The 24,980-nt window shown below is 49.3% G+C and overlaps 1 protein-coding gene across 5 annotated transcripts in view; it reads right to left on the minus strand.

The window, feature by feature from the left end:
• Nucleotides 1–13,517: 13,517 nt before the first annotated feature.
• CTIF (cap binding complex dependent translation initiation factor) overlaps nt 13,518–24,980 on the minus strand; it is a 153,357-nt gene continuing 141,894 nt past the window's right edge. For all 5 annotated transcript variants that reach the window (XM_061450499.1, XM_061450497.1, XM_061450501.1 and 2 more), the window contains 2 exons: nt 19,821–19,874; nt 13,518–18,071 (listed from right to left, as the gene is read on the minus strand). In XM_061450499.1, the coding sequence (XP_061306483.1) occupies nt 17,856–18,071; nt 19,821–19,874 (270 nt within the window). In that variant the 3' untranslated portion in view covers nt 13,518–17,855. The remainder of the gene's footprint in view (nt 18,072–19,820; nt 19,875–24,980) is intronic.

A 24,980-nucleotide genomic window follows, 5' to 3' on the forward strand; every position in this document is an offset into this window, starting at 1 on the left:
CTGATATTCAACCTCCTTAAATGCCACCTCGGGTGGCTGATGCTGCACCCACAATGGGCACTGGCACACATGGGGAGTCTCCCATCCTGGGGATGCTCAGCCCTTCCTCCCCCTGGGGCTGTGTGACCCAGCAATCCCCCAGAACCACATCTCTGAGCCTTTCTGTCCCCAGGAGCTCCCAGCACTTCATCTGCCCTCATCCCCCAGGGATCCAACCCTGCTCCCCCAGCCCCACACTTGCTTCTGCTCTGAAAACGCTGGTTTCAGCTTTCATTGCTCTCAGATGTTTTTTGGACCTTATTAAGTAACATTGCAAACGCTGATGTTAATTAAAATTCCTCTTAACCGCTCGCTGCTCACCCTTGTCTTGTAACCCCTCCTTAAAACCTCATTAATTTTTGGGACCTTCCCAAGCCGAGGCTCTCCAGACCCAGCTTTATTTGGTGTGTTTCTCCACGCCACATTAAAAACCTCCGAGATGTAAAGTGTTGTCTGCTTTCTCTTCATCACCATCTTACTATCATTTGTCTGTCCTTGGAGCTTAGGCCTGAGGAACATCAAAAGGATTTATTGTGCTTAAGCTGGTCTTTCATCTGTGCCAGGAACACAAGGGCCGGCACTATCAACAGATACATGACATCTCATGGAAACAAGTCTTCGTCTCCCACCTTCAGGGTTGGTACAGGGGACATCTCTTTGAAAGACGACATTTTAGGAACCGAGCTCCCATCTCTTCATGATTGGACTTGAATATCTGGAATGATGTCTACTAAATCTCTAGGGTTTGCCGTTAATAATGTCTGATCTACAGTTTTGTTGGCATCCTATGCGTCCTTTGGAGATTTGTTAGGAGATGTCTTCCCTGAAGACCAGGGAGAAAAACACTCAAGTGAGAAAAATCCTTCAATTTCAAAATGCACCCAACCAAGGAAGAAAAATGAACTGAATAATAGAAAATGGGGCTGGAAAAGAGCACTGGAAAACAGCTAACCTACCACTCAAACCAAGGGCAATTCAGGTGTCCTTAAATCACTTTTGATCCGTGTTTTTCCAGCCTGTCCTTACAAACCTTAAATGCAGCTCCACTGTTTTTTTTTCAGGCAGTTTTTGCAGGCCTTAATTGTCCCCTCTGTAGGCAAACTGCCCTCTGTTACCCAGGCTGCATCTTCCTTCCTGCAGGTTAAGCCCATGACTTCTTAGCCTTTCCTCTGCTATTATGAAGAGTTTATTTCCTTTCTCTCAGCAGCTATATTTTACGATTTACTATGTCCCCTTGCTGTTTTTCTTCTCTAAACTAAACAACCCCAGGTCCTTCAAGCTTCCTTTTTGGGATATCTTTCAATTTTCTAAGCATTTTACATGCTCTCCTTCAGACTCTCTCTATTCACCACCTTTATTACTAAAGCATTATCTAGCATTCATTAAACATTACTTATTCAGGTAAATGCTATTTATTACAGCATCTTTATTCTTCTCGTTATTATAGAGAAATTGTATAATAGCTGCTGTCCAGCCATCTGCCAGCTCTTTATTGCTTCACAGAGGTGAGGGATGTGTGATGTTAGGAGCATTTATTCTCTGCACCAAATTGCAGTAAGACCATAGGGAGGTTGGGGAGGGGGGTTAATGAGAACCAGCTCAGTGGTTCCAACTTCCCAACCATCACTCATATGTGCTTCAGGATCCCGTTTCTGAAGAGGTGTGAAACACACAACAGAAATTTGTGGTTCCTCTGTGGTCTACATGGTTTTGGGGAACCCCTGGATGGGCCCAGTCTTAACGTGCAGGGTCCCATGGAAAATCAAGGCGAAGTCCCTTTGTGCTGGGCATGGAGTAGCACAGCAGCCCAATGTTATATGAAAGCAAGGACAAAACCATCTTTAATCCATTTTCAAACAATGATTTTCTCCACAAAGACATTTTGATAAGAAAATATATTTTGTCTTATTGCAATTAGCTTCGAGTGTACGGTTGCCTCCAATGAAGATAAAGACCCTGGGATGACTGGAACGGCATCAAAGGTGAGATAAGCAACAGCCATCAGTGCACAGCGGGTTTCTCCTTCAGACAGCGGACATCAGACCCCCTGCTAGAATAAAAACATCCAGCCCTACCCAGACACACAGAGATAGATAGAAATATTTTTCCACTTGAAGACCTGGCCCAGGATCAGTTAAGATAAAGCAGCAAACCTTGTGCGTGCGCTTTGTGTCTGCTAAGGATATTTTGAATGCAATGTTTTGGTAGAGATGTCTGGACACATTGCAGAGATATTGGGCAAAAAGCTCCATTTACTCCCCTGCACATATTAATTCGGGCCGTTTGAGACTAAAATACCTCTAACTGCTTCTTCCCATAAAGAAACCTGGAGAGGGGCTTTGGGCAAGGGCCTGCAGGGACAGGCCAAGGGGAATGGCTTTAACCTGCCAGAGGGGAGACTGAGATGAGCTCTTAGGCAGAAGCTCTTTGCTGTGAGGGTGCTGAGGCGCTGGCACAGGGTGCCCAGAGAAGCTTTAAGGTCCCTCCAACCCAACCTGTTCTAGGATTCCATGATTCAGTAGCATTTAGTGGTGTCAGCTCCACCATGGGTGATGAACTTGAATCCACCTGAGGCTCAGTTTCAAGCCCATCATCAGTTAAAGAAGTGGGAGGAGATGAGATGCCCATGGAGTGAGTGGACATCGTCCTGGAGTTTTGAGGCACCTCCACTGATGATGGGCAATGAACCGTCCCCACAGCCCCCCTTCTGGATCAAGCACGCTGGATCTGGGAAGGGGTAGCTCCCAGAGCAGTTTGTACATCTGAGATGTTCAGTTGTGTCCATTACCTGAGAGGGAGAAAATGCCCTGGCATTAGGGAAATGGAGGGGGAATGTGGGGAGCAGAGGGCCAGGAAGGAGGTGTGAATTTTCCTGTGGGATCCTGGTGGCTTTTCCCCTCCTTGCTTCACCTTCCTCCTCTTTGTTTTCCCTCTTTCTCCTTCCCTCAGGCCAGGACAAGTTCTTTTGTAAGTTCCAGGTCCCTTTGTGAAGTGACCCTTAGTCCAGGTCCTTTCAGGTGAGCAAAGCCCCTGCCAGCCACTGCTGATTAATCATTACTCCCGTCCTCCTGCTTCTCAACCTTGGTAAACTGCTCTCTGGTGGGTTTTTTTTTTGTTGCTCACAAATGGACAACAGTCAAAATAAAACTTAAAAAAAAAAACATTTCCTACCAAAACCTGCAGTTTGGAAACAATAAACCCTTTTGGAAAGGGTCCATGGATAGGGGGGTATCCCCCTTCAGAAGCGTAGGTTAATCTGCACCAGGGCAGCAGTACCTGGAAACACAATTTCGTGGTGACATTGGTGGCCTGGCAAAGGGACATGGCAGAGGCTGTCTGTTACAACACCGAGCACTACAGCCCTCGGCATGATTTCCATTGGCACCTGCACTTGGAAGCCAAGCGGGAGGACCTTTGCTCAGCTTCCTATTAACCATTTAGCTTTAGTTAAAGGCATTCACCAGTCAGCTGTCACTGGCTAAAGGAATGATCCCTAACCATCATGTCCACCTATTGTTTTTGTCACTGATCCGTCCATTTTGGACCGCAGAGGAAGGGAGGAGATGGGTGCAAAGGGGAAACAGGTGTGAGGTTGTGCTGGAGCTTTTGGGGATGAAAACCCTTATACTGCAGCATGCACAGGGATGAAGGACTGAGCAATGCCAAAACCCCCATAGCCCAGCTGAACTTGAACCCTCTCCCTGTATATGGCTGTGAATGGGCACTTTTGGGTGTGCAGAACCATGAAGGAGGGTGAATGCATCACCCCAGTCTGCCCCAAGTGCTGTGGTGCTGGTGCCACCCCTCTGTCCCAAAGGACATGGGGCAGCCCGTGCTGTGCCAAGCTGCTGCAGGGCTGCAAGTACCACTCCAGCTGTGTCTCTGTGTCCTTCCCACGCTGACATCTGTCCCCTGTGAGTCAGGGGGACAGCAGCAGTGACCAGGCTGCCGTCCAGCCCTTATCTCCTTCCTCTTCCTTATCTCCTTCCAGTAGAAATTGGATTGGGAACGGGTGCCCCGGGAGCGATGCGGGGAGCTCGAAATGGAGCAGCCGATGGGGGTGGCTGATAACGGCGTTTCCTGGAGACGGAGCACTCGGGCAAGGGCTCGTAGGAAACAGCTCGAAAGGGCCGAGATGGGTGACATTAAAGAACCCCTGTGCGGTGCTGGATTCCTCGTCTGCCAGCACCGAGATCCTGCCTGACACCTCGGGGAGGGGGGGGGGGGAACAAACCTGCAAGGGACCCTGAGAGCCTCCCCAGGGTGCCCAGAGAAGCTGTGGCTGCCCCATCCCTGGCAGTGTTCAAGGCCAGGTTGGACACAGGGGCTGGAGCCCTTACCCAAGGTGGTAAGGGGCAGTCATACCCCAGTGAGACCTCGGGCTGATGTGGGGTTGGGGTTTGCACACACACACAGGGGTGACAGTAAGGGACAGAGGCCACCGGTTGTCCTCTGGAGACCTCATAGTGCCCTGGGTGGAAAGCGCGATGGTGCCCTGCCGTCTGGGCTCCATTCCAGGCTCGTCATGGGACTCCCAGCAAATCCCCCGGGGCAATCCGATCTCCGGGGCGCTGGGCACCTATCCCTCCCTCCAGCACGGCGGGTTTTCCACGCTTTAAGGTGCCAAAGTCCATTGACAGTCCTGGTGTGACGGGCACACCCGAGGGCAGCCTGTGCCACCCTCCATAGGACAATGCGGGTCACCCAGCGGGGAGGAAAGGAAGCAAAGTGCGAGAGGGATGAAGCCACTTCACACCAGCGTGTGAAACCTCGGAGAGAAGGCATCAATCACCCCTGTGACACATCCAAACACCCGAGGTTACACTGCTGCTCGTAGATGTTAGCCGGTTTTATTTCACCGAGCAGTCAGACTTGATGATGAAACTGTCTGAAGCTTCATGGAGACAAATGACACATGCTTCCCAGTAGTCCTTGAATGGCTATCAAATGTGTCATAGTTAGGAGCCAGCCTGGAGGGACTTTTTCTCCAGTAGATCCTATTCCAGGAAATGAGTCTGCCCTGCGCACTCCCTAAATCTGCCAGTGATATGGGAGGCTTCTTCGTTAAAACGAGAAGGTCAGTTTTGGTGAAGTTTCTGCTAACTCTTGAATAACTTAGGAGGTGAAATAACCATGTGGTAAAGTCCCTGTTCTTGGAAAAGATGGTCGGCTGGTCGGGAAGCACAGCTCTCCCAGGAGTGATGCAGCGCCACTCCTCCTCTGCAGCTCTGCTGGGGTCTGATGTGAAACCTTCATAACCATGTCCTTGCGCTGCTGCTCATGGACCAGAGGGGACCATCCTCACCCTGAGCGAGGTGCACAGCCCTGTACGTGCTCTCTGCACCATCCACACACCTTTGCATGGAGGGCAGCAGCTTGCACAACCCACGGGGATGGGGTCAGGGACGTGGAGCACAGCACCGGCTCCCAACCCCATGGCGTGTGTCCAGGCAAGCAAATTCATCTCCACTATGGGGTGGCCACATGGAAACTGAGGGTGCTGAGGCGCTGGCACAGGGTGCCCAGAGAAGCTGCGGCTGCCCCATCCCTGGCAGTGTTCAAGGCCAGGTTGGACACAGGGGCTTGGAGCAAGCTGCTCAAGTGGAAGGGGTCCCTGACTGTGGTAGGGATTGGAGCTGGATGAGCTTTAAGGTCCCTTCAACCCAAACCATTCAATGATTCGATGATTTGGGGTAGTGTCAGGTCCATATGAACCCCTTGGTGATGCTGGAAAGTTGCCTGAAAGCCAGACTAGCTGGCATGGGACAAAACTGCCAAAAAGCCCTCAAAGTGTAGGGAACTGTGATCCTTTTGCACAGTGTGGTACCCACCAAAACTGCTCCCATCCTGGGCTGGGCTGAGCCAGACCCAGGGCTGACCTACATGTGGCACAGGGAAGGCTTGGTCAGCCTGCACTACCCCAACCCCAAATACCTGACATAAAACAAGTGACTGAGGCTACCACATCAGCATCTCCAACAGGACGTAACTGCAAGAAGAGCCTCTCCAAGCAGATGAGGCAGCCAAACCCCAGCAAAATCACAGACAGAGCAAAAAAAATCCAGTGCCTCCACTTTATGTCCCTCCCCATGAACTCTTTTAAACTTGGAAAAGCCAAACCAGGGCTGAGTTCAGCCTCAGTTCAAGTAATAGATAAAGTTCAACTTATTTCTAATTTTATCCCTAAATTTCCCACCAGAAAACAGGCTCCGGCACATGTGGATAATCCAGCTCTGACCCTCACCCCTCCATCAGCCCCCCTGGGTGTCCTCAAACCACCAGGTGGGATGAAGCACAGGGACACGTGTCCCAGCCATCCCATGAGAGCATCTCCTGGATGCATGATCATGGTGCGTCGCCATCCCATGGGGCTGGCCAGGTCTCCACATCACGGCTGCTCAGACTTGCCTATCCTGAGGGAGCTTCTGGGTATCCCTGTTTCATTGCTTCCCTTAGGATCCAGTGCCACAGGGGGCAATTAAGTGGAGGAGAGGGTCATTAGGGGGGAACTGGGCTGCTCATAGGGAAGGCAAGAGGAGCAGAGGGACATGAGGCTCCCTGCAGCCTCCTCCTCGCAGCATTTCCATGGGTGATGCTGGTGCACATGGATGGTGGCAACTGAAGGTGGGATTTTGGGATGTGAACGCAGGAAACCCCAGTCAAAGTCTGTGCAGCAGCACAAAACCCTTGTGCAATGTGGTGGGATCTAAATGGGAACTCCAGGGAGCAGGATGGTTGCCTGTATCCAAAAAAGTGAGTGCAGATGGGGGCAGGCACAAGGAGAACTTGTTATCCCCATGGAGCAGACATCCATGGGCTGTGGAAAGGGAGAGGAGGTGGCCAAATGTGAGAGCACGGAGGTGGAGACGGGAAGGAGCCCCGTCTGCAAACACAAAGGAAGCAAAGGGACATTCAGGTTACAGAGACCAAATAGGGCAAAAAATGGGTAATTTGGGCCAAAAATCAGAACCCAAGCAGCAGAGCTGGGCTATTTGGGCACTGGGAGAGCAGTGAGCCCCTGCAGCACTGCTTGTAAGTGCTCACAGGAGCAACAGAAGTGCAATTTTATACAAAGAATACACACGAGGATGTGTCCACGCAGTGATGTAAAAACCACCTGCAGTCTCCACATGCAACACAATCCCTCTCCAAAACGCTTCATCACCCTCCCCAGAAAAAGACTGCTTTTACCTTTAGGAAACCATCCCAAACCCTTGTTTCCAAGCAGGCACGCTGCGTTTTTGTGCCTTAGAAGAAGAGCAGAGCAGGGCTGCAAACTGGGGCTTGGTTTCTCGCACGTGTTGTAAAACACAGCCCTAGGGACAGAAGTTACCTTCGCTGTAAAACAATCCACGACCTGGATTTCACAACCGCTGTCGTCTTTCTCTCCCCAGAGCAATATTTTACAGCGTTTGCCCTCAAACCAGTTTTTCACCAGATGATGTGTAATTGCCACCAGACAGGTTTCTGCTAACCCACCTCCTGGTGCAGTTTGTCCTCCCACCCTCATGCTGCTGTAGTCGCTGATTTGTTGAATCTGGCCTCTTCCAGACTTGCTTTAAAAGGTGAATTTGAGCTGTTTTGGAGCTCAAAACTTAAAAATAACAAAAAAAAGTTGCTTCAAATTTGATCTCTGAGCTCGAAGGTGCCCTTCTCACCCAATGTGCTGGTGGCACTAACTACTGAGAGAGTGAAAGGCCAAGGGGAATGGCTTTAACCTGCTTGAGGGGAGACTGAGATGAGCTCTTAGGCAGAAGCTCTTTGCTGTGAGGGTGCTGAGGCGCTGGCACAGGGTGCCCAGAGAAGCTGTGGCTGCCCCATCCCTGGCAGTGTTCAAGGCCAGGTTGGACACAGGGGCTTGGAGCAAGCTGCTCTAGTGGAAGGTGTCCCTGCCCGTGGCAGGGGTTGGAGCTGGATGGGCTTTAAGGTCATAGGATAGAGTAGAATAGAATCATACAATAGAATCATAGAACAGTTAGGGTTGGAAAGGACCTTAAGATCACCCAGTTCCAAACCCCCTGCCATGGGCAGGGACACCTCACACTAAACCATGTCACCCAAGGCTCTGTCCAACCTGGCCTTGAACACTGCCAGGGATGGAGCATTCACAACCTCCCTGGGCAACCCATTCCAGTGCCTCACCACCCTCACAGTAAAGAACTTCTTCCTTAGATCCAGTCTAAACTTCCCCTGTTTAAGTTTTAATCCGTTACCCCTTGTCCTATCACTACAGTCCCTAATGAACAGTCCCTCCCCAGCATCCCTATAGGCCCCCTTCAGATACTGGAAGGCTGCTATGAGGTCTCCACGCAGTCTTCTCTTCTCCAGGCTGAACAGCCCCAACTCTCTCAGCCTGTCTTCATACCCTTAAACACAAACCATTAAACACAAACCAGTCTGGGATTCTGCTATTCTATTATTCTATGATTCTATGGTTCTTTGGTTCTATTGTTCTATTGTTCTATGGTTCTATGTGGTGTCACGTCTCTCTCCCTGGGGCTGATGGATGAGGAGAAATACCTGGAGGTATCTGAAGGACTAAGGGCTGGGCTGGAAGTTTCTGGGAGTGCCAAGCCCGAGCTAAGGTCCCTGATTGCCCGCTGGGGTTTGGAGAGGGGATGGTCGGTGAAGAGGATGGTCATGCAAGGCTGCTGGAGGGGATGAACCTGAAGGACAGTGGCTCCATCCCACTGCTATGGGCCCTTCTTCAAGGTATTAAAACACAAACTTTCCCTTGGTTTAAGTCCTGAGACCTGTCTGGGACATGCTTACCCGCAGTAAGGGGGATCTGTAGCTCTGGGGCATGGCTGGACAGCACGGTGGAGGATTTCTCCCTCCCTGTGGTGGTCCAAGCTACAAGAGAACTACTATGGTTCAGATGTTATCAAGGATGGGAGCAGTAAATGCCCATTGGGATTTCATTCAGGTTTCATGCCATGGACAAAGAGGTGCCAGTGACAGATACTTGGCTGTGGTTGACATGTGGGACCTGGGGAACCCTCAGCTCAGCCAGTGCCTGACCACGGCACATCACATTGATGCTGCTCACATGTGCATGGCACCCTGGCTCTGGCTCCAGCCATAGGGGTTGTACGCCTGATGCTGGGGCATGCAGCTCTGTGCCCAGAAAGCCCAGGCTCCTGCAGACCTCACTATCATTATTTTAAAGGTAAGAGAGGGCTGCTTGTTCCCCATCTCCACTCACAGGACAACAATCAAAGGGAACTCCTATCTGCTGCAGGCATGAAGCAAGAGCTGATGGGATTTGTCTTTGGACCAGGAAGCCTGGGGATGACACTGGTACCTCCGAGCATCCCCCAGGTAAAACCCAGGGCTGCCTAAGGAAATGGTCCCTATAACCACCCATTTTGGCTTTGCACAGGTTCTAGATGCCCAGGAACCTCATGGGCTGCTTTCCACACCTCTCATGCATGTTCAGATGCTCACTGCAGCCCAGTTCCACAGCCAACCACATCTCTACCAGTTGCAAAGGCACTGATCTGATCCAGGCCCTGGTTTCTTCTCACAGCTCCATCATCAGTGACCGCTGTGGGGTCAGCATCAGCATCAGCAAGGTCTGTGCAGCTCCCTCCCCATCTTGGCAGTGAATCTACACATTCATGCTATGTATTTGCACATCCGGGAATGACACATGGGGATGGACATTAAATGCTGATGCATTTCCTCTGGAGGGGTTGGAAGAAGAGGTGCAGAGGTTGAAGAAGCCACAGCACCATGCAATGCAGAGTGGAAGTGACTGCCGATCTCATCAGGACTTTGCCACCTCCCAGCATCTCTTTAAGGAAACTTTTGATGGGAAAGCTCTATGGGAAGTTATTGAAAAGGTCTGTGCTAATAAAGTCCACTTTGTTTAAATGTTATTGCTACAGCAACATAACATACATTGAAACAAAATGCTTTGTTTGGTGAAAGACTCGGGAGTTTTAGGACAGAATGGTATTTTGAAATCTCAGCTTTTCTCTTGAGAGGGATGTTTGCATTTTTGCCCATTAACTCTGTGGCATGGCTATGACTGGTGGGAAATGGTTAGCCAGCATTGATCCAGCACGAGATGAGGCATCGGTTTAGCATTCAATCCACCAAGGCTTTGCTCTTTGCAACCACTAACCCCCCTTGAAGGCTGCAGCTCTGAGGTGAGCGATGCCATTTCATGGGGCAGAGGAACCTAAACCTCCCTAAGGCAGCTCCATTTCAGTGGCCTGCCCTGGGACCATCCATCCTTGAGACCCCATGCTCATCTGAACAACGAGGATAACCAGAGCAACATTCCAAGAGTCACAGGCACCCCTGGAAATCAAATCATTACATTACAGCCCAAGGATGGGGTATGTTCTGCAGGAATCCGGATCTAGGAATTAATTCAGAGAAGTCCTGAGGAGGGGGACAGAAAAAAACAGGCTCAGGGGTCACATTTATGTGGCCACATGAGACTTGGGCTTTATAATTAGAGATCATAATGTAGGATCCAAAAGGAAGAGTTCATATAATAGAGGGCTCAGGGGAAACCTTATCACTATGTTCCAGTATTTAAAGGGTAGCTACAATGGAGACTCCCTTTTACAAGGTCTCCCACGGAAAAGATGAGGGGGGGTGATGGGCACAAGTTACTCCTGGGGACATTCCAGCTGGACACAAGGGGAAAATTTTTCCCAATGAGAACAGCCAGCCATGGGAATCATCTCCTCAGGGAAGTGGTGGATTCCCCAAAGTTGGACAGTGTTATGACTGGGCTGGGGTATCTAGTGTAGGTCATGCTGTGCCTGGAAAGGTTGGACCAAATGATTCTTGAGGTCTCTTCCAACCTGGTACAACTCTATGATTCTATACAGTTTTATAATGTGCATTATTGTTTTAATATTGTTGCTCGTTCTGCACCCCAAGCAATAATTACTTCAGCTACAGATCAGCTTGCAAAACACAGCAGCAACGCTGCTACATTAAGTGTGAATGTGCTTTGTCACTTAGGATTTATCTCTGTTACCCACTTTGCCAACAGCACAAGCATTTAATAACTCCTTTTTAGTATTCAGTATTAGAAATGGAGCTGCTGGAAGAGGAGAACAGCCTCTACCTGCAGGTCTGCTGTGTTTTAGGAAGGCCAACGAAACTTTGATTCACGGAGTCCCTTTATTTGCTGTTGTCTGGGGTTTTGGCAGCCACGAGGAATGCTACTGCATCTTGAAAGCTTCAGATCCGAGCAGTGCCCATCCATCTGCTCCAGAACCTTGTGTTCACTGCAGGCTGTTTTCTCATTTAACATCTCAGTGGTCCCAGGGAACGTCCCCACTCTTGGCTGCTCCAATCCCGACTCCACTGTTGGTAAGCTCTGTCTGAAGCTGGTCCAGATGTCTTGATGGAACAAAGCAAACTCCAGTTCCAACACACCCTGGAGCTGTAGGGCCTTGCTGGGGAGACTGATGGGGACATTTTGAGATGGATCCTTGGAAAGGGTGGCTTTGGAGGAGATTTGGGTTGTTTCATCCCTCATTTACTAGAAGTGATTTGCCTCGCTTGCTGCAAAGCTTCCTCCCACCCACTTGATGCAGCAACAGGCATCATAGGAAGGACACAGGAGAGTCATTAGAGGTAACATGATAAACCCAGCTCCTACTGGGTCAGCTTTTCAGTGACAGATGGCATGGACCAGCTCATTGTTTTTCCCTGTGCTATCATCAAAATAACCCAAAGCAACATCTGGTGATTGCCCAAAGGACTGAACAGGGGGTTTACAGCCTATGCAAATATCCAGGAATGAGCCCGTGGTCCGTCACAAGACAATTTGGGGAGGCAATGGGAAATCTGCCCTCCATCACTATAGGTTTTATGATCAGGTTGGACAAACTCCCTCAGGAATGGTGCTGGTGCGTTTGGTCCTGCTGTGGGGCAGAAGGATGGAGCAGATGGAGCCCCACATCACGACTAACACTGCCTGGTATATCATGCCATTGACCTTCTGTGTCAGCACTGAGATGAGGTGTGGGGACACTGCTGTCCTGTGTGTGAGACCCAGTCTGGGTGTGCTGCCCTAGGGACCTGCACCAGAAACAGGCTTTGGGGGGGCAAATAAAGCACAAGGAAGGGGTTGTGAAAAAGGGAAGCAAACATCATGGATCAGCTTGGCTCCACGAAGGACACGGGTCACCCTCCACCACCTGACCTTGGCTATGTCTAATTTACTGGTGTGGATGTTGCCTGTGACGGCTGAGACCTTAAGTGCAGGCAAAAGGGCAGAAAAACCCGAGCTCTTTGGGAAATTGAGTCAAACTCATAGAAAATGCTTTGCATGGACTGCAAGGTTAGTAAGTAGCTCCTAGGAGATGCAAGAGGAGATGATCCTGAAAGCCAGCAGCACAAGTCAGGAAGCACTGAACAAACCCAAGGCTCTCTCCCTAAGCAGATACAGGGTTGCCTGGATCACTGGGTGACTTGCACTGCCTCTCACTGATTTACTCATGGGCTCATAGTGATGAGCGGAGCCCCACACCTTCCACCACCTCCTGTTAGGGTTCACGCTGCAGGTTGGCCGTGCTGCAGCAGGGTCCCAGCACACACAAACACACGGTCACATACAGCATTTCACAACAAAGTTTCTTCAAAAGCAGGAACCGTTTCGCCTCCAATCCGCTGGCCACAGCCCAGTTAACACAGGGGCACAACGCTCACCTCCCATGACCCGTGCGGCTTCCTGAGCCAATGCATGCATTCCAGTTAGCCAAAAATGAATTGGCTCAGCTTAGAGAAGGGTTTTCCAGAGCTGACTTCTATGAAAAACTGCTTTCCCAAACATATGTTGCAAAAGGTTGGATGCCCCATCCCTGGCAGTGCTCAAGGCCAGGTTGGACACAGGGGCTTGGAGCAAGCTGCTCCAGTGGAAGGGGTCCCTGCCCGTGGCTGGGGTTGGAGCTGGGTGAGCTTTAAGGTCCCTTCCAACCCAAACCAGCCTGGGATTCTGTGACTGAGGTAGAAGCAGAAGTAGTTTGTGAGCCCTCGCTGCTGCTGTGTGCTGCAGCATTGGGTGAAGTGGATGTGGTAAATGTGGGGTTCCCCATCAGACCCCCAGGTCCAGCTGAGGTTGGACACAAATAGGTGGCTGGGCAATTCCCTTGGGAAGGAGGCTGGGGAACACGTGGCCGTGGAGGCAGAGACAAGAGAGGGGCCTAATCCATCACCTAAGGACTTCTGAGCCCTTTGCACCTCTCCCACGGGCTTCATCCTCACTCCATAAGAAATGGGGAAAGGGATAAACCCAACCGGAGCCACACCGCTGTGCAGGATCTGACCTGGCACCAGCAGAGAAGGATCAGTCCCTTTGCCACATTTTCAAGCAGACGGTGGGATGCTTTGTTAGGGATGTTTTCCCCCTCCATATCTTCCCTTTCTTCCATCATAAACAAAAGGAAGGTCTCTCCCAGACCAGCCCAAGCAATAGCGCAAACCCACAAAGAGATGAGAAGATGTCAAGCTTTAAACATTTATTACTTGATGATCCATTTTATAGCATACAGTGGGTCTGGATGTTCTATAAACAAAGACTGAATTGCCACAAAGAATTATTAGCTCCCTTGTTGTAACAGTCTCCGGAATCTGAAAACAACAACTTTGTGTTTTCTCTAGTATGAATACCTAGCCTTCATTCTCCCCAGAACATTTTTTCATCTTTTTGTTTTCTTAAAAGCGCTCAGTTTAACAAATAGGATTAAATTAAAAATGTCGCTTTTTCAAATGCAAATAAATACATTTAAAAAATAATAATAATGAACTGCTAGCATTAACTCCGTGTTCTGCAGGGCACCGCAGCTCCCTTGGTTATCCACAGTGGACTTTGCAACCCTTAGTGTCGTTCCTCCTGAAAGAATACTGAAAGTGTCACTGGGACTGGCTAATAGCTAACACCAAGAAGAGCAAAATTAGTGTAAAGCCATAAAATACCTAGAGGAGAAATAAAGTAAAAGAAAACCATATTTCAGATTTTGGGAGGCTTCCAAGTGAGGGATGTTATAAAAATAAGCATGAAAATAAATCATAAGTTATTCTGACAAGTTTTCCTTCAAAGCCATCAATCATGACAAGAATAGATACTAATTAATCTCCATCAGGGGAAGAGAGGAACCAAGCAAATTGCCTAGTTTTCCTTTTTTTCCCCCCATTTTCATTTCACCTCCATAGACATGAGACTTCTCCAAGCAGGGGTGAAACCCCTCATGGGAGAGAACGGAGCAAGTCACTTTGTGGGTAGCAAAAAACCTTCAATTTGGAAATGATTTCACTGGGAATGAGGTGAATTGGATGCTGTGGAGTCTGGCAGGGAGCTGGCAAAGCTGCTCTGCATCCGAGGGGGACCAGCATGGTGGTGGTGCAGAGCATCGCTCCTCTGCAGATGCTTCAGACACTCACCTTTACACTAGCCCGAGGTTTGGCCACGCACACATTTGGCCTGAGGAGTTTATTTTCCCCTTTGCTGATGTAGCCACATGGGGACAACACACTAAATCCCCACACGGACACTCCTATTGAGCAGTGAAGATCAAACCTGGCTAATTCAGGGAGCCACAGCCAGTGGCTTTGCACCTTCACAGTCTGGTCTACTGGAAGGTGTCCCTGCCAGTGGCAGGGGGTTAGAACCTTAAGGTCCCTTGCAACCCAAACCAGCCTGGGATTCAGTGAAACACACTCTTTGGTGGCCGTTTCTGAAGAAAGCCAAAAAAGAGATGTAAATACTCGATGACATCACCAGGAATCCCAATAACTTCCCAGTGCTGCTCCCCATCCTGCCCTATCAAATGAACTTGTGGCACCTCTTTTCCCAGCATGGCTCTATGGTTAATGATGCCACGTGCCTGCCAGCTCCCTGCTAATGGACTTCAGCAGGGTAACACTGGCAGCACATAATTCTGGGAAGAAAAACCCAACGTTCTGGTCAACATTTTGACTCTCACACATCAACAGAGTGACCGATGTACCAAAGCAGTTAATGGCTGCATGAATGTACGTTAATAGCAGAGATAAATGGCAAGACATTAAAAAACAACGCATTTCACATAGAAGTTCTTCAGTGGGAGAAACCCCAGTGTTGGAGGGGAAAGCCTTGGGCAAGCCTGGTTATTGGGGTTTGCAGGATTGCACCCCAATGGGAAAAGTGAATAAACCTTCACAGCTGGTAGGAGTAGGGTAATGCTTAAGCAGAAATACGGCCATGTGGCTTACACTTTGCGGCTGAACGCCTCCTGCTGCGCTGATGGGTGAAAATACAAGTTTTTTGAAGCAAAATCCCCAATTGTCCGGGAAAGGGATAAGTGGCAGAGGCCAGAGCAGTGACCTGGGTCACTGTAGGGAGGATCCCTGGCACCCCAACTCATCAGGCTGTCCCCTGGTTTAGGGACTTTCTGTTCTTTAAAAACAACAAGAAGACAGAAGTGGTTTTCAGGTCTTCTCCCAGAAGACCAATGCTGTGCCTGGGTGCGCTGCGATGGGTTTTATATCCCCTTCACATCTGCTCCCCGAGAAACCAAGGAGCAGGAAAAGCCAAAAGCAATGGGAGCAACCCTGAGCCTTATAATACTGATGGGCTTTGCTGCCTTAATCAGCTGCTCATTAACACTATCAAACCCCATTGCTAATAACAAAGTTGACCCAACGCGAGGCGCCATCACCACGTGAAGATCCCAGGCTTGAATCCACGAAGTAGAAATCAGTTTTTCCAGACAGTTCCAGGGCATTCCAGCAGTCATTTTGCTGCTTTCTGGGTAGACTGGAGAACTGAATCTGCTGTTTCCAGCTCGTTCCTCTTGCTGCATATACGGATTTGAAACCGCATCTGCAGACAAACAGATGAATATTCAAATACTATTGAACTACAGCAGCAGGTCTCTTGCCTCCTGCAATGTTTTGTCTGCTGGAAATTTCTGCCCTTTAAATGTTGCAGCGAAAGCTTCCTCCCCATCACAGACAGACCAACACATTCATAAGGCACCCGAGAACATACTGCACATCCAGAGAGGTCAGGGTGAAATCTCTCTTCTCTACAAGCCATCAGAAATTCAACATCTTGCTTGAAAAAAAGGGGTTTGAGCTGCTGAGTTCAGACCCAGGCTGCCTGGTCCAGGGTCCACGTGTGCTGGCGTGGTGGTGTATATTCTCTTCTTATTACCAAGAAAGGAAAGGAAAGGAAATAGTGAGAAGAAAACAGGATGGGCTGCCAACATCATGTCTTCTCCAGCTCCCATTCCACTGCGCAGATGGGATGGTGCAGCTCACATCCCCATTAGGCTTCACCAAAATAAGCACCTGAAGTGATTTGGTAAGTCAAAACATTACTAGACAAGCAAACAAGGAGACCACCAAGTCTTGTTCATGCTCTGGGGTGTGATGCAACTGTGTGGCATTCCTCCCTACCGGCCTCCTTGCCCTCAGGGCATTTCCACACCAAGGCAGCATCTCTCCATCACCCCCTGCAGCTGCCCTCTCTCTCAGGATGCTCCAGCATGAAGCAACGCAGGGATCTCAGAGCAAACTTTCTCTCTCCAAATACATCACCCAACCCTCAATGACATGGTGCTACTTACACTAAACACAGGACAGAGCCACTCCTGTACACCGCACACCTAGAAACACTGGATAGCAAATTCAGCTAGTTAGAAGCCAGCCTCAAAACCTCTATTTTTGGCTTTTCCTATGTTTTCCTTTTCCTTTTCCCCCCTCCTTTTTGCCATACGCTGCTTGTCTTCTCTATGCAGTCTCCAAAAGAACATCAAACCTTCATTTCTCCCTCGCCCTGTACATTATTAGGCCCGACTATAACAGGCCTGGATTTAAATGCATAATTACAACCATAACAGTAATTACAATAAAGCACTCCTTCAATGGAAACAAAAAAAGTTACTACAGAAAAAAAGAAGGGTTATAGTGGCTGAGGGATAATGGCGACTTGAGCAGCAAGAGCCGCGGAATCCCCTGTGTCCCAGAGCTCACAGCTCAAGGGACACGTTTCTCAATCCATCGAGGAGGTTACTGGCAAGATGACGGTGGGTACGTTGCTTCTGATCCCTTTAAAACATTCCTTTTGCTTCAGCATCTTCAGGTAACCTGTCATTCAGCTCACAGGAAGGTGCTGCTTTTCCTCACCCCCGAGATGCTCGCAACTGTCCGTGCGACGATACAGTGAAATAAGAGGAAAATACAAACACTTGAGAGAAAAGAAAACCCAGTGCAAATGAGAAAGTCATCCCGCTCTCTGATCCGCTTTTGAAGGGGTGGCGAGTGGAGGGGACACACACAAACACACACAGAAAGTCAAAGACAAGAGAAGGGGGGGAGAGAAAACCTAACGCAAGCCCCACTCGACAAAAGCCATCAATTATGAGCGTCTGGTGCAGTGTGTGTCTGGCTTTGTCCTCCCGAGACATCTGCTGCCTGCTGTCTCCTGCCAGTTGGCGGGGCAAGGCAGGAGGACGGCGTGAAAACAATACTAGCCCCCACTTGGATTCATTTTTTTCCCTTCAAATTCTCTGTGTTCTTTCGAAAGCCAAACAATAACCCGGCAGGATGCGCTGCTGCTGCTTGAGCAATGAGTTCAGGAAAAGAAACCCCTAAAACAAAACCACGGCGGGGAAGAGGGGTGGCACTTGGCGACGCAGCCAAAAAAGAAACATGCTTCTCCCTCCCCACCCCACAAACATATTCTCGAGCATGCTGGGGTTTGGTCTGCTGGGGGATTTAAATCGGAAAAGCTCTTGACACATCCAGTCGAGGTGCACATCTTCTTCTCGTCCCTTCCCACCCCATCTTGCCCTCTCCCCTCAAGCCGTCAGTTTTTGGATGGTCTTGTTGTAGTACTGCGTGATGGTGGGAGTCAGCGGGTTCCAGTTGTTGGCGTGCAGCTCAATGACCTCCAGCAGCAGGGACCGTGTCAGCATGGACTCGGAGGGACACAGCATCTTGTCACGAGCTATCGCCAACAGCTCCGTCATCATCTCGGGCAGCTGCTCCTCCAGCAGACGGCCGCTGCTCTGCAGCTGTCAGGAGAAGAAGGGGTCAGCCATGGCGTAGTGATCCTTAGGGGTCCCTTCCACATTGAGATACTCTATGATTCTATCATATTAAAGCACCCCACCAGCTTCTACAGGCACCCTCCATCCCTCCAGTTCTCCCCTGCTCGGTGTGGCAGGGCAAACAAGCAAGGTTAAAGGCATCATGGCTTTTGAAAACCAAAACCACCCGTCAGCAGGCTCCGAGAGCTGAACATGAAGGGTGAGGTTTTCAAAAGCATCCTTGCCAGGCTGCTGGAGGAGTGGATGGCTCAGCTCCCACTGACTTCAAAGGCAGCAACATGGGATTACCTTTGGAAAGAAAGAAATCCCACCTAAAAATCACGCTATTGTCAAAACAAAGTGCAGGCTGTGATGTGGTATTCCTGCCTTTTACCTGGCCCTTCATTTACACGCTGATTCACAGCTGTCAGTGACTCCCAGTCATTAATCGGAATAAGCAGAGCCCTCCTGTATGCATAACAAATCCTGCCCTGCGAGATCTGCATTTATACCTGTCATGCTGCTTCTCTGAGGGCTTTTTAAGACAATTACTCCTTGGAGAGCCTCTATAGGGCAGCACAAGTTCTAGGTGGTCCCACAGAGGAGAAGGTCCAAGGATGGTGTGGACAGCAATGAGTCCACCATCACGAAAGGCTTATGAGGTTTGTATGCATTGCTCCCCAAGGCCCTGACATTAAATAATCAAACTCTCCTCCTTGGTTGCCTGTTGCTTTGCTGAATTTCAACCATTCAGACTGCAATTTAACCACTCTTTGCTAGGAAAGCATCCATCCCCATGGACCAATCACTTCCCAAAAGTATAACTAATGAATCTCAGCTATATTTGTACCAGCATCTCTCTGCAGAGCTGCTGCTGAGCACAGCAAACCTCTCCATGTGACCAGGTTTTGCTCAAATACAAGTGTTTTTGTGCTTAAAAAAATAAATGGGGGGTGAGGTATGAAGGAATGAGGATGATATAATTTTGTGATGAGACCCCAGCTACCAAACTTTTTTTGCATCCATTTGCATGCATCAGAAGTCCAGTGACACAGCCTCAAGGGCCTTTCTTATCTCATGGTGATATCTCTTATCTGCTCTGATGAGACCCCCCTGCAGTCCTGATCCAGCTCTGGGGCAGCAGCACAAGAGGGACCTGGAGCTGTTGGAGCGAGGCCAGAGGAGGCCATGGAGATGCTGCGAGGGCTGGAGCAGCTCTGCTCTGGAGCCAGGCTGAGAGAGCTGGGCTGGGGCAGCCTGGAGAAGACTCCAGACAGACCTCATTGTGGCCTTTCAATACTAAAAGGAGGCTTAGAAGAAAGATGGGGCAGAGTTTTTAGTAGGGTCTGTAGTGACAGGACAAAGGGTGATGGTTTTAAGCTAAAGGAGGGGAGATTCAGATTAGGTAGCAGGAAGAAATGTTTTAACAATAAGGGCAGTGAGGCGCTGGCACAGGGTTCCCAGAGAAGCTGTGGCTGCCCCATCCCTGGCAGTGTTCAAAGCCAGGTTGGACACAGGGGCTTGGAGCAAGCTGCTCTAGTGGAAGGGGTCCCTGGGGTTGGAACTGGATGAGCTTTAAGGTCCCTTAAACACAAACCAGTCTGGGATTCTATAAGGCAAAGAGGCAACATGGGCTGTTTGGGTTTGGAAACGTGCTGCTTGATTTGTGTGTAGCCAAGGACAGAAGGGGCAAAGCAGTGAGGATCAGAGTTTGTAGTGCAGATGCTTGCCTACCTCCATGGAGCAGCAAAGCACAGCATCTTCCTTCACATCCTGAGACTGCAACAACTGCAAAAGAGAGGAGAAAGAGGTGGTGAGAAATGCATGACCTCCTGCTCCTTCTCCCTTATGACCTTCCTTCCATCTCTTCGTCCAGTTTGGCTTTTGCTACTTCCAGGAGGAAAGGACAGAAAATCAGAAAGAGGGGAGGAAAGATACTATCAACACAATCAGATAAACAGTGACAAAATGCAGGGTGAAGGGTTATCACCTGAGTATCCACTGCTGAGAGTGGACAAGTGGGGCAGAATAGAGAGAATTTGGACGAACAACTTCCAAAATAAATTTTATTTAGGTTACACTGCTTTTTTTATCCCATGCAGGCAATGAGAAAATGCACTTGTTTCATACACAGTGACTAAATACAACCACCAGATGAGAACACTCGAGCTGCACAGCCCTGTTTGGAAGGGAAGGGCTCTGCCCAAAAGGCAGCCACCCACCACTGAACCTCTCCATTCCCTTAGGGACACTTCCAACAGCCACAAAATTACCTGATGGGAAAGCATGACATCCAATACACCGTAATTAATACGTCTCCTTCCAGACTGATTATATAGTGGTGCAAGTGCAATGGGTTGAGTGAAACTATGGTGTCTTAGGTGCACCAGCTCGAACCCTGCTCAGCCACCTATGAACTTTCCATTACAAACATCAGCTTGTATTCAAGCACCTTTTAGGAGAGACCCAAAATGTTGCTGTGCTTGGAAAGGCTGATGCGCACCCCTCTTTGTTCAGACTCAGGATATTCAGTGAGGGTCAATGGCTCTACCAGGCAATGGCAAAGTGCAGGAAATCAGCATGGCTGACCCCAGAAACGTTGGAACCATGGTAAGGACCCATGAAACTGTGTCAAATGTACATGTTTTTCTCTTTGTTTTCAACTTTATGACTGTGTTGTTCAAGCATGAAATTACGACTGCGAGGATTTTGCTAAAAACAAGAGAAACCACCGCTGTTCTGTTTTTCATGTAGACAAAATACTGATATTCTCTATCAGCCAAGGAAGTGAGATGGAGCGTTATGAAAAACACTGTACCATGAGATGGCTGATAAAATTCCAAGCGCTGTCAACATCTGAAGCTACAGCCACGTCCATCCCATCACCTTGGGCTGAACAACCCCTGCTGGCCTTGAACTAACCCTTGGGTGCAGTGGAGAGCTGAATGCATGCGCTAAATGCAGAGAAAAAGGAGAAAAATTGTGAACGCTGGCTTCATCAGTATCTGAAATTCATCAGGGCAAAGCAAACTCTGGAAAAGTGGTTGAATTAATTAAAACCGCCCATATTAAAAATCACTCAAATGCGCTCCACATCCTTTAGTTAAAATCACAATTCTGATTCTCACCCTCATCTCCATTTGTTCATGTTTCGTTTCCTTTACAAATAAACACCTATTTGTTTACCAGCTCCATAACTGCTGGAAAACAGCAAGGGGAAAAAAGAGGTAATTCTAGGAATTATCTTTGATCTCAAAGTTTTGTCTTCACCCTCCTCTGTTTCCATCAGAAAGCGGTGTGTTTGCTTAGAAGATGATGTTTATACCACAGCGATGAACATGCAGTCCATTGTTTTTTATTTCGCACTAGCCAAAGGTTCAGCCAGTGTTTTGAAGATGCAACATCTCTGCCCCTCAGCCCCCTCCAATTTATCTTTCTGCTGAATTGTCTGGAAAATATTAGTTAAGCCCAAGGCACATGCTCTGAGATAAGTTCTCACAAAGAGTTCTCAGATTCCTACCAAAAAAAGGGTGAGATTATTTTAAACCCAACAAGGAAAAGAAAACAAAAATCACTGAAGGACAAAGATTAGACTCGATGATCTTAAAGGTATTTTCCAATCTAGTTGACTCTACGAAATAGAAACAGGCATTAGTCCAGAAATTCATCCCTGGGTTATGTAGCTCGTGAACATGGCATGAAGCAGGGCTGCGGATTAAATATTTATTCACCTATTTTTGGTATTCTTAAGAACATAACATGAAAATTAAAGCTACAAAAGTGGAGTTAGGACTTGTTAGGAAGGACCTACGGTGGCCTGACTCCAGCCTTTCCTCTGCCATGGTCCCCTTGATGACCATGCTGGGGATATGGGCCAGGGAAAGGTTGTAACTTCACTTGAGCTTTCCCTGCCCCAGCTTCCCACCTGCACCGCTGGGACATGCTTCTCTACCTCAGAAGGTGTTTTTGAGGATGAATATGTCACTGTCAAGTGCTTGGGTATTTGGCTAATGAGGAGCAGTCAATGAAACAGAGATCGTATCCTATCCCCAGCTTTGGGCAGGCACCCTCTGCCTTCACAGTGCTCTCCTGGACCTCATCTGATGTGACCTGGATGAACAAGGAGAATGCATGTGTTCCATCTTGTCCATCAGGGCACCACGTAATCCACCTCATCCATCCAGGCACCACATGTCCCATCTCATCCATCCAAGCACTATGTGCTCCACTGCTCCATCAAGGTACCACGTGCTCCATCTCATCCATCCAAACACCACGTGCTCCAATGCTCTATCAAGGCACCAAGAGGTACCAGTCCCAAGGGCCACAGTTCAACCTATGCGTAACACTAACACTAATCCTAACCCATAGCCTGCCCACCAAACCCAGGCATAGCCCTGTGCAAGAGAGCAGGGCCCAACAGATAGATCTGCTGGTGCTCTAGGAATCAGAGCCCCAAGTTCACACCCACATAAACATTCATGTTCCTGACCATAACTATGTTTCTAGCACGCTGGAGAGGGGCTCTGGAGCTTCCACAGGGTGTAGACACCATCTATCTGCTGCTGACCCCTGCGTGCTGGGACAGGAGATCAAGGAGCCCAGTTTGCCCTCCCTAGCCTGGCGTGGGCACTGTTGAAGGCAGATAGCAAGGGTTGCAGTGCAAGGGCTGTGCTGCATGGGGTTCTGCCACTGACGTCCTCAACCACCAACGGTGTTTTGCATGGATTTCTCAAAGGATGCTTCATCCCTATCAACAGCTGCCCCATGTGAGCACCAGGCACCCCAAACTGTGGGGTGGTTGCTTCAGCAAGAGCACAGTGTTTCCCAAAGCTCTTTGACCCCCCATGTCAGCACTGATGACACCCCAAGAAAAAGTCAATCTCAGAATCCCAGACTGGTTTGGGTTGGAAGGGACCTTAAAGCTCATTCAGTTCCAACCCCCTGCCACAGGCAGGGACATCTCACACTAGACCGTGTTGCCCAGGGCTTTGTCCAGCCTAGCTTGAACACTGCCAGGGATGAAGCATTTACCACTTCTATAGGCAGCCTGTGCCAGCACCTCAGCACCCTCACAGGGAAGAGCTTCTTCCTTGTATCCAACCTGAAAAATGGTGCAAACACTCTTACACCTCCAGGGAAATCACAATCCTGAAGTGCCGGCACTTGTGTGACCATAAGCCTGAACTCAAGCAATTGCATACATCCTTTGCAATCTAATTCATATTTACTTAAAATAGTTTTAACGTAAACATGCTATATCCATTTACATCAGCACTCCCACACTGGAATTATTATTTAACTATTTATAGCCGCTCCTCCCTGGTGCGCACATCTACCCAAATCCCACCATCCCATCCCTCTCCACCAGGTTCCCATGGCCCAAGCTGGCTGATGAAGGTGGACGACGGAGCATGAGGCAGACAGCAGGGCAGGTGAGCTGAGCCTCACACGCTTCTTGGTTTAACCTGTAATCATCCCCTGGGGCTGGGGCTGTCTGCGAGAAAAACTTCCCTTTGCTCTCCAGCCGGTTTCCCCCGTATCGGGCGAAGCCGGGCAATGAAAGCAGCAGTTCCTGCTGGAAAGCAGACAAAGAGTCTGCTTGATTTCCTAAGAGAGGAGGCTGCATGCCAGAATCTGCCCGGCCAGTCATATAATACCCAGCTTCGGTTGCGAAAGGCTTCTCACTTTTGTTTCTAGTGCTGGACTAGCAGCTTTGCACACTGGTGGTGTGTCCTGCTGAGACGGAGCACTGGCCAAGGTCCTCTGTGAGGCCAGCTGTCCATGTGGGCTCTGGGTGCTAAGTATTTTCATAACCAGCCCAAAATAAATTGTAGGTTCTGCTCTTGGATGTGCTGCGTGTGGTGGGGGAGCTCCAGTGCCTTGCAAGGAAACTCCTGAGTGCAACTGGTTTCTGTGGGATGCTACTGGGAGCAGTCTTCCCTGGCCTCCCAAAACCTGCTCTTAACATCTTCTCAGAGGTAAGCATCGTAAGCCCCATGGAGTGGGCATGCAACGGAGGTTGGGGGGACAAAGAAGCCCCAAAAGTACATCTGTGCTTCACTGTGGAGAGAACCAGTTTGGTCCTCTTGAACAGCGGTGGAAGCACATGCCCTTGGTGGAGCCCTCCGCCAGAAAACCAGAGAGCTAAGCTGATGGGATGCACATACCAGCAAAATTTTGGGTTTATTATCTGCTTTCTGAGATCATCTGGGCTGCTGAGCAGCAAAAGTGCTTACTTGGTACTCTCAGAGGTGCTCGCACCACGAGCAGGACCCGAGAACCTGCCCCACCATCCCTTATCACCAAACCACGCAGGTTTAATTGTGTTCTTCAGCAATTCTCCCCAGGAGATGGAGTGGGAGCAGCCCAGCGCATACATTACCCTTTCCAGCTGCAATGATATCTCTCCTGCGAGGCACAATACTAATTATTGTGTATGATATCGCTTGCAAAATGACATATAAGCAACGCTTGCCACAAACTACCTCTTAGCATGCACTGTTTTCTGATGCTTTGGTGATGACTCTGGTGGCACAGAAAGCTAGAAAATATCCACCCAGAGCCATGAAAAGGTCGGGATGTCTTTTGAGACATGGTGAAAGCTGGACTGACCACAGCCCACGTGCCGCCTGCCCCGGCTCCCCAACGGGCATCTCAGGTTCATCCATCCAGATGGCAACATGCATGGACATCCAGACAGCCTCGGGCAGGAAGCTCCAGCCTCGCAACCGCTCTGCCGTCCCTGCCCACAAGTATGCTTTTCATCTAACGTGGAGGTCATGAGGAGGTGCCTGCTGGTGCTCACCATGAGGAGCGTGGACCACAACCGCAGAGCAAACGACGTGTTGCAAACGCATCATCCAGGTGTAGCAACCACTGGTGTAAAATGAG

The sequence above is a fragment of the Pezoporus flaviventris genome, unplaced genomic scaffold (genome assembly GCF_033815535.1).
Source record: "Pezoporus flaviventris isolate CSIRO_AGI_PZ_B2104156 unplaced genomic scaffold, CSIRO_AGI_Pfla_v1 ptg000010l, whole genome shotgun sequence".
Lineage (NCBI taxonomy): Eukaryota > Metazoa > Chordata > Aves > Psittaciformes > Psittacidae > Pezoporus > Pezoporus flaviventris.